This window comes from Sardina pilchardus, chromosome 3 (genome assembly GCF_963854185.1).
Source record: "Sardina pilchardus chromosome 3, fSarPil1.1, whole genome shotgun sequence".
Lineage (NCBI taxonomy): Eukaryota > Metazoa > Chordata > Actinopteri > Clupeiformes > Clupeidae > Sardina > Sardina pilchardus.
In genome coordinates this window covers 38,259,185-38,269,184 of record NC_084996.1, presented here as the reverse complement: position 1 = coordinate 38,269,184, position 10,000 = coordinate 38,259,185, and the positions used below count along the sequence as shown (strand labels likewise).

Genomic DNA, 10,000 nt, shown 5'->3' with positions numbered 1-10,000 from the left:
CGCCTCTCTCTCTCTCACGGGTGTCCCTGTGCTGCAGTGGGTCTGTCCAGAGAGGCCAGCCCTGACGAGGACGGCGTGCCCACGGCCGAGGAGGCCACGGAGGCCACGGAGGACGAGGAGGAGGGCCACAGCACGGAGCCCAGCCAGCCGGGCATCTACACGGAGCACGTCTTCACCGACCCGCTGGGCGCCCAGCCCAACGAGCCCAACTCCGCCACCGACACGCGGGCCAGGTCAGAACCACCGCAGAGTCCACACTCTTAAAGAACCACCGCAGAGTCCACACTCTCAAAGCGGACGTGTTGAGCACAACACAGCTTGCTTTGTTTTGAACACATCTCTGTGTACAGATAAGGGACAACAGTTATTTGTCACACAATGCAATGTGTGTGGAAAATAGCACAGCTTGTGTCAAAATCAACACAACTTGCATTGTGTTTTAACACATCTCTGTATCTGGATAGGGACAGCATATTTCATTTTAAACACACCCGGCAATGGGCTACATGTACATTATAAGCATGCAAACACCCTCTAGAAGCCGTACCGTTTTTCATTTCATACATGTATGTAAGTTTTGCAGTTGTGCCATTGTTCTTTTCAGGATTTGCATTCAGTGTTTTCCTGAGGTTGTCAAAATATGGTAAATACGAAAAATAAGCTTTGCTGTACTTCAGCTGATGCTTTGGCTTCGGTCTCTTCCTCTCCCTCTCTCCCTCCATCTCGCTCTGATCTACCCTCTATCCTCCTTGGCTTCACTCGCTTCCTCTCCCTCTCGCTTCCTCACCTTCTCCCCTCACAACCTTTCTCCTCTCCGTTGTCCCTCTCTCCCCTTTCTCCATCCCTCCTTCTCTCCCTCTCTATCCCTCTCTCTCCTCTCTCGCCCCCAGGGAGGTGATGCAGGAGGCTGACGGGGGCTCCCCAGACTCCAGCCTGCACGACTCGGTGACGGACGAGAGCCAGAGGATGAGCAGCACGCTGCCCACCATGTGGCTGGGCGCCCAGAACGGATGGTATGGTGCATTCAGCCCAATGACCACCAGGGGGCCCTCTTTTTAAAGGCGGGCAAAGTCTTAAGGGCCATTCACACCAAGAACGATAACTATAGCGATAACTATAAGCAAATATCACTCTTCTTAATATGAATGATAACGTTCACATATAAACTATAACGGTAACGACATGAAGAATTATATCGTTGGGGATAACTTTCAGACCGATTTTGAGAATGATAAAAAGCCAACAGCCAATCAGAACCCTTCACATTTTAGCATTTCACATTCATTAACACGAAGAGGGAAGTATCGTTATCGTCGCTCAATGTGGACGCTTTTAACGTTATGGTTATAGTTATCGTTATTGTTCTTGGTGTAAATGTCGCTTTAAGTCTAACTAAACCTAATTAATAACTAGACAAAATCGAATTGTTAGTTTAACACCGTAGGGCAAGACATTGAAGCACACACATTGATAAGTGAGATCAATGCTCCCATATGCCACACGACAGCTGTATTTCATGCTCAACAACTTTGCTTGCTGCCAGACTTTGCCCACTAAACAAACTAGGGCCTCATTAGGCATTTACAATACTCGTGCTGCTCTCCACATTATGAAGATCTTGTCTATGCTGAAATGTACTAATGCCAGACAGAGAGGGTGGGGGGGTCCTGGCTCTTAGCTTGCTGACTGTGGATGTCTCTTAGATCTCTGAGGTGACTGGCCATCTCTTGATTCATAAGTAGTCTGATTGATCTGATTTTGCATGTTTTTCCAGAGAGAGTCTGTCTGTTTTTTATTTGGCAAACTGGACTTCTCTTAGATCTCGGAGGTGACTGGTCATCCCTTGGTTCATAAGTAGTCTGACTAATCTGTGTGTGTGTGTGTGTGTGTGTGTGTGTGTGTTTCCCCTCCCAGTTTGTACGTTCACTCTGCGGTGGCGCGCTGGAGGAAGTGCCTTCATGCTGTCAAGCTGAAAGACTCCATCTTAAACATTGTGTAAGTTCAAATAACACTGTTTCCAAACCCCAACAGCCAGTGGAACTGTGCCCCTGAATCAGGTGCTGACCTATTAAGTGGACACTGACAAGAGAACGAATATGAATACGTAGGACATTACAAACAGTACATAGCCAAGCCAAGACAACAGGACAGACAACACAGACAACATTACATACAGGGCAAGGCTAGGCATCTATATCAGAGATATGTGACGATAGAAGAGATATCTTTGGGTGAGTTCTTTGTCTGCATGTTTTATAGTGTAACATAATAAATCACATCATAATAAATAAAAGATAGCCTCAGTGCAGAGAGACCATATATTTCATCTAAACACGTGTATCTGCACTTCTAGTTATGCTCTCCCTGTTAAACTGCTGGCTTTGGGTCCTCTTTTTGGGGGTATGTGTTGATATGCCTGTGCTGGCTCTCCCCTCTGCAGGCATGTGAAAGGCCGGGTCCTGGTCGCCCTGTCTGATGGGACCCTGGCTATCTTCCACAGAGGACAAGGTGAGGACCTGACTCCACTGTCTTGCCCTTATGTAGACACTGTAGCAGACCTCCTGTGTTTGTGCTTTTGTGTGTTTTTTCAAGCACACACACACACACACACACACACACACACACACACACACACACACACTCACATATGATATGATTTTTAACTCGCTCTCTATCTTTCCCTTGCTCTCTCCTCCTCCTATCTCTCTCTCCCTCCCTATCTCCCCTCCTCTCTGTCTCTCCCTCTTCTCTCTATCTCTCCCTCCCTCTCTCCCATCCTCTCTTTATCCCTCCCTACACTCCCTCTCTTTGTGTTGCTTACTGTGTGTGTGTGTGTGTGTGTGTGTGTGTGTGTGTGCGCGCACTTATCCCTGCTGCAGACTGCCAGTGGGACCTGACCAACTACCACCTGCTGGACCTGGGCCGGCCGCACCACTCCATCCGCTGCATGACGGTGGTCCACGACAAGGTGTGGTGCGGCTACCGCAACAAGATCTACATCGTCCAGCCCAAGGCCATGAGGATAGAGGTGACCATGACTCTTCAATTCCAATTCTAGTCTTCAATTTCACTTGCATTTCTATTGAGGTAGCAAACACAATTGGTATGCGAATTTTTTGCACAACCCGTGTCCCCAAGAAGGTTGAAAATAGGGATTACTAAAATAGTTGCGATTGAACCTAATGCTCAAAACCACAGCATCTGGTAAAGCTAGGGGACCTTTGGAGCTTTGTGCTGCTGGAGCGCCACAGAAAATGAAAGGCCGCACTTTGCATACAAACGTGTTTATTGCATAGACCCGTTTCGGTTTAGCGCATTCCTCAGCCGAAACGCGTCTGTACAATAAACTCGTTTGTATGCAAAGTGTGACCTTCTTTCCTCTTTTGATGTAACATATAAGTTTGGCCAAGCACTCTAAAAAGAGACACATGAGACTGGGTGAATCCTGCTCCTACCACACAGTGTCTCTGGTGCTGTAGCACAGTGCTGTGTCATTGCTTAGCCTCTCTCTCCTGTTTGCAGAAATCCTTCGATGCCCACCCTCGTAAGGAGAGCCAGGTGCGGCAGCTGGCATGGGTGGGGGACGGCATCTGGGTGTCCATCCGACTGGACTCCACGCTGCGGCTCTTCCACGCCCACACCTTCCAGCACCTGCAGGACGTGGACATCGAGCCCTACGTCAGCAAGATGCTCGGTAAGGGCCGGTGGTAGTGTAGTGGTTAAGGAGCTGTGCTAGCGTAAAAGTTGTCGGTTCAATTACCGGCTTCCACCAGGACTTAACACCAAGTTGCTCCGGGAACAATGTAATGACAGTACGGGATTACCCTTATAATATAGTTGACATCTACATAGATAGATAGATAGATAGATACTGTAGATAGATAGATAGACACTTTATTGATCCCCAAGGGGAAATTCAAGATTTCTAAGTCACTTTGGATGACAAAAGTGTCTGCTAAATGTACAGTAATGTAATGGTAAGGAGGACACCCTCATCACCCGCAGCAACAACACACAACCGAATGTTCCAACTGGGACTAGATTACCCCAGTTAAATGAAACACCTCAGATCACCATGAAGAGATTACTATGAAGAAAGTAGCTTAACCATGTGATCCACAGTAACAACACACAACCTAATGTTCCAATCCAGATTAGATTACCCCAGTTAAATTAAACACCTCAGATCATCACAAAGAGATAACTGTGAAGAAAGTAGTTTAACCATGTGAGATTGCTTTTTAAACACAATATACTGAACATTGCTATGCAATCCTGATACATGCTGAATGCCTTGATATGATGTCAAGTCTTTCAGAAATGTCACTGTGTTGGTACTGTAGCTGTTGGTTGAGCCGCTGCTGTCCTTCTCAGGTACGGGCAGACTGGGCTTCTCCTTCGTGAGGATCACGGCGCTCATGGTGTCCTGTAGTCGGCTGTGGGTGGGCACAGGAAACGGCGTCATCATCTCCATCCCCCTCTCCGACGGTAAGAACTCAGAGGCACAGGAGTTGGGCTCATTCACACACGCACACACAGAGACACACACGCGATTATTTATAACTCAGTCACTTTTGTTTCCTCAGTTGTGGTGATGTGATTGTCTTAAAATTGTCTGATTGAGGCTGTAGTTGTTGTCTTGGTTTTACTGGCTCTCATGGTAGCTGCCTATTTAGTTAAACCAAAGCTAATGCTACTAGTATAACTCTTAGCTCATAATTTAGACACTTTTTTTGGATACATTTCACTTCCATTTTGGGGTTCTTTTTATGTTCCGCACTCCTCCAGCAGGGGGCGCCTGACTGTACGTGTCCTCCTCTCTCTCCACCAGGAAACCAATCAGCCAGCGGCACCCCGAGCCGGCCCGGCCGCGCCGTCCGTTTCTACGGCGACGAGAGCGCGGACAGTGGCGCCCCGGGCTCCTTCGTGCCCTACTGCTCCATGGCCCACGCTCAGCTCTGTTTCCATGGCCACCGAGACGCAGTCAAGTTCTTCGTGGCGGTGCCAGGTCAGTGTTAACATGGGCGCTCTGCCATCGCACTCTCACTCGGGCTCGCGCGTGACATTTACCGCACAGTGCCTAATGAGGGACCAGAAGGGTCTTCAGAGGCCAGTGTCAGTGAGAAGGGACAGTGTCTCAGTCTGAATACAGATATAGAGATAGATAGATACTTTATTGATCCCCAAGGGGAAATTCAATGTACACAAGTACTGAAATAAGTTCAAAAGTTCAAAAATTTACTCGAAAGAAGGTTTGATTGGTTAGATGACAGCTGAGTGGCATTCTATTGGCCCTGATATCTGTAAGAGCATCGACACAACTACTTTATCCCAGACCAGCAGCTGACGTACTGACTCCCTCTACATCACAAGCACCCACCACTCTTCACTCAAGATGTGTGTGTGTGTGTGTGTGTGTCTGTGTGTGCGTGTGTCTCTGTGTGTGTGTGTGTGTGTGTCTGTGTGTGTGTGTGTCTCTGTGTGTGTGTGTGTGTGTGTGTGTGTGTGTGTGCGCGTGCGTGTGTGTGTGTGTGTGCGTCTCCAGGTGAGGTGATGGTCCCAGGCTCAGCAGGTGTGGAGCTGGTTCCAGCGGACCCTGAGGCCCCAGCGTCGGACGGCCAGAAGCCGCAGCTGCCCCGGAACATGCTGGTGATGAGCGGCGGAGAAGGGTACATCGACTTCAGACAGGGTGAGCAGCTATGAAGAGCCACATTCATCACACACACACACACACACACACACACACACACACACACACACACACACACACACATACACACACACCCACACACGCACTCACACATGATATGATTTTTAACTCGCTCTCCCCCCGTGCTCCAGGTGATGAGGGCGAGGACACGGACGCTCCTCTGGACTCCACCATGATGCGGACGGAGGGCGCCTCCAAGACCGAGCGCAGCCACATCATCGTCTGGCAGGTTGCCACCGGCGACGAGTGAGACCCCACGACAGCCCTCCCACTCCCACACACCCCGCCCCCTCCCTCCCCAGCCTCGGCCTCGGGTTCGACAGAGTACACAAGCCCCTTAAAAGCCTGCACGGCCCGCACACACACACAAACACACACACACACACACGCACACACACACACACACACACACACACACACACACACACACACACACATACTCCCCTTTTCAACGGTCCCCTCATTACCATCATTGTCTTTTAGCATTGTTATTACTATTACTGATATTATTGTTACTATGAGCGTTATTATCACTATTATTATGATTATTAATGGTCATTCATACTCTCCCTTACGGCCGCTGTGGTCTGTCGATGCCTCGTCATGCCGTTTTACTAGGTAGGGGCCTAGGGGGCTTCGGGGGGGGGGGGGATTCCGTCCACTGAAATGTCCTCCCACTGGTTGGCTCTGGTTTCCCAGAATGCCCTGTGGTTGCAGGCCAGGGGTACAGTTATAGGAGTTACTATAAAGGCATGTCTAATACCGCACACTCGACAGGGACGGGCGTAACGACGTAGCGTACACTCCGAACAAAAACAAAAGGGAACAGTGAAGTCGGCTGGTGATGTTTATTTTATATTTTACTTTATTCGACCCCTCTGGTGTTTTCTCAAGAACATATTTTTGTACATATGTGTGTATCAGTGTCAATGTGTGTGTGTTTATGTATGTGTGTGTGTATGTATGCGTGTATGTATGTATGTACTGTATGTATGTATGTATGTATGTGTGCGTGTTTATGCTTGTGCCTCACTGACGAGACTTTTCTCTCCACCATACCAGAGTTTGTTTACCTGTTTATTTGTTTACCTGTTTATATGTATGCTGCCGTCATGTTTGTGCGCGTTGCCGTAGACCTGTAGGGACACATTGCGTGGAGACTCTCGGTCAAGTTGTAAACAGTCTTCTAGTCGGCACTTTAGAAACGTTGTGAAGAAGAAGCAAGCGTGAAGGGAAAAAACCCCACGTAGCCTGTCAGGAAGCAGTTAGCATGCACATAACCGTGTCCTTCCCCCACCATTAGGAACTCAATGCAGAAAGGCTGCAGGCCAGAGTTACCAAAGGACATAATGTTGCTCGGCAGCCTAGCTAGTTCCTCTTCCCCTGTTGCAGTTCCATCTGTGCAATGGCATGGACTCCTATGGGCTGTCTGTTTCACAGGGGCCACACTGTAGGGATGTGCTTTGCTTTTGAAGGGAATATAAGTGTGACCCCGTTTTTTTGTTTTGTTTTGTTTTGTTTTGTTTTTGTTTTCTTTTGTACGTTGCACCTTAAGTTAGTTCTCCACAGCACTAAGGGAGCATCTGCAAACGTCTTAATCTACTTTTGAGAAACCCTCCTTTAAATGTGTAACCTGTGCATTTTATGAGACTTTGAAGCCACTTTTTGCGGGATGGTTTCATTGGGAATGATCCGTGTTGGAGTCTGGTGGGCTATGTTTCTGTATCGGTTGTTTTCTGTGAGACACTTTAATCTGTGTGTGTAGGAGGCATCCCTTACAACTATGTGGGAAGGCCGATGCTTGATTCCTGTTTTTGTAAATGAACAACCAGGTAGGGGGAAAGACCCTGTCTGCAAAATTATTTTGTTTTTCTTTTCTAACTGATATGAAGAAGGGAAAAAAAGGAAAAAAATGATGTTTCATATCGTGTTGTTGTTGCCATTCCAGTATTTATTTTTCTTAATGAACTTTGGTGGTTCAGAATGTAAAACTTTATACACTCCAAAAAAACGGTATATTCTAGAACAATATTGTATGAATTCAGACACACCCAAATTCCATTGTGTGGTGTGGTTCACGTCTGTTGTCATAACAAGAAAAACAACCTTTAAAAAACAAACTCAGAATCATGAACCTGAAGTAGTGGGCATATTTAACCAGTGTGGGTAGAACGTGGAAACATTACATCATGTCATCGTACTAAAGCTATGCATGTCAGTTTTTTATGAGATCACTGCAGTGTGATGTTACTGCTTTCAACTCCTGTTGGTCGCCACCTGTTTTTTTGGTGGGTGGACATGTCTGTGTACATGTGTGTGAAAAAGTGGCATGTTCATAAGAGTGAGTGGAGTGTGTGTGTGTGTGTGTGCGTGTGTGTGTGTGTATGAGAGAGAGAGAGAGAGAGAGAGAGTGTGTGTGTGTGTGTGTGTGTGTGTGTGTGTGTGTGTGAAAGAGCATGTGTGTGTGTGTTCATTTGATTACTCGATCCGTTGACTCTTGCAGGGTGACTAACAGCAGATGAGTGACTTGTGCTCTCTGCTGCGGGCTCCTGTCATTTCCATGTTTGCTAAATCAGCATCATAGCCTTATTTTTAACAGTCTATTAAAAATCTCATGAGAACTCTCGTGGCCTGCGTGTTTTATTGCTGCCATAACTCACACCTTACTGAGTAGCAAGAATCCGTCAGCATCCCAGGAGGTGTTTGGAACACATTTAGGTTCCTAGTTCCTTTAAAGGTTCCATATGGAACATTTACTGCCAAAGAGGGAAAAGGCATATACTCTGTTCTAGATTCTTGATTTAGTTCTGTGCAAGTAGCAATAAGCGCAAGGCACAAGGGCGTGATTAACGGCTTTCTTTTCATTTGTAGAGCCGAAGAATTGAAAACAAATAGGAAATGTGAAATGTGGAACCAATGACCAATGTGTGAAACCATTTCCTGTGTAATGGTCTAATTCCACAAGTCAGTAGGGGAGACTGGGGACGGTTGCAACACGACTTTTTCCTGCCAAAAGAAACATGCTCCGATGATACTTTTACAGAAAATCCTTAGTTAGACCCTCTACCCACCAACAAGAAAGAAAGCTGCTTCAATGTTTGAAGAGTTTGGTTGCAAAACACTATATACTCCATTTTAATGAATGCTCATAAATCTTTTTCGTGTTATCATTATCGGGTAAACTTTCACTTTGCAAAGTGTTTTCAAACAAATCGCCGATTTTGAATCACAGGGTCTTTAAAGGATCCCTATACAAACCTATTAATACTTCTCAAGCATACGCATCACAAACGGTTTCCACTGTGAATTGTATGAGACTCCATAAAATACTACATGGTTCAAATGCATGTGATGCATGGCAACAATGCATCCCTTTCCGTTATGATGAGTGTATATTCATCACCAGGTGGCAGCGTTGCACTACAGCAAGGGACGTGGAGGGGAGGGAGGAATGCCTTCCATGAAATGACATCACAGGCAACACACAGCACTGTCCTGGAAAACGGCAGACTGCATGGTCCGTCTGACGAGCTGCTGTCGTCAGAGCTTCAACGCACACACACACACACACACACACACACACACACAGAGGGGAGGGGGAGGATCAGGCACATTAACGCTTTCCTGTTCCCCATCACGCCTCACCAGCGCCACCTGTGGCCCTCAGGGGGTACTGCGCTCTGAGAGAGAAAGATGTGAGAGAGTCTCTTTTGCTGGGCGTCACTTCGATTCGTCTGTTGTCTTTGTCCTCCTCCCTCGTGTACTCTCTCCTGTCAGTCTTTCATGTGCTCTGTTACATAAGTTCTTCTTTTATGGTATGTGTCTTTTGTCTCTTCACTCGTCTGTCTCTGTCTTTTCATTCAGATCCCTTTATCTCTCTCTCTACCTCTCCATGTTTCTCTTTCTCCCTCCATCTCTCTCTCTCTTCCTCTATCTCTCTCTCCATCTCTCTCTCTCCCTCCCTCCATCTCTCTCTCTCTCTCTGTCTCTGTTTACGTCTGCGTCATCTGCTGCCCACGGTCAGTCCTGTGTGTGCTGATGTTATTATTGCTCATGGTCAACCACCAGCCATGTCCAGCCTGACCAGCAGGTGCACATACACACACACACATGTACATTACACACACACACGTACATAACACACACACACACACACACACACACACACACACACACACACACACACACATATGGGACTGAGAATGTACACAACACAAACGGATGGTGCATGCATCACTGTGTGTGTCTGTGTGTGTGTGTGTTGTTGAAAAAGATGCTGAGGTGAAAACC

At 47.1% G+C, this 10,000-nt stretch overlaps 1 protein-coding gene across 1 annotated transcript in view; it reads left to right on the top strand.

Moving 5' to 3' along the window:
* Positions 1–6,312, top strand: part of spag9a (sperm associated antigen 9a) — a 35,440-nt gene extending 29,128 nt beyond the window's left edge. Inside the window, exons 22-31 of the mRNA XM_062533208.1 lie at positions 38–233; positions 891–1,013; positions 1,915–1,995; positions 2,441–2,508; positions 2,880–3,028; positions 3,523–3,694; positions 4,375–4,488; positions 4,832–5,008; positions 5,546–5,689; positions 5,842–6,312. Coding sequence (XP_062389192.1) covers positions 38–233; positions 891–1,013; positions 1,915–1,995; positions 2,441–2,508; positions 2,880–3,028; positions 3,523–3,694; positions 4,375–4,488; positions 4,832–5,008; positions 5,546–5,689; positions 5,842–5,960 — 1,343 coding nt within the window. The 3' untranslated portion in view covers positions 5,961–6,312. The remainder of the gene's footprint in view (positions 1–37; positions 234–890; positions 1,014–1,914; positions 1,996–2,440; positions 2,509–2,879; positions 3,029–3,522; positions 3,695–4,374; positions 4,489–4,831; positions 5,009–5,545; positions 5,690–5,841) is intronic.
* The last annotated feature ends 3,688 nt before the right edge of the window (positions 6,313–10,000 follow it).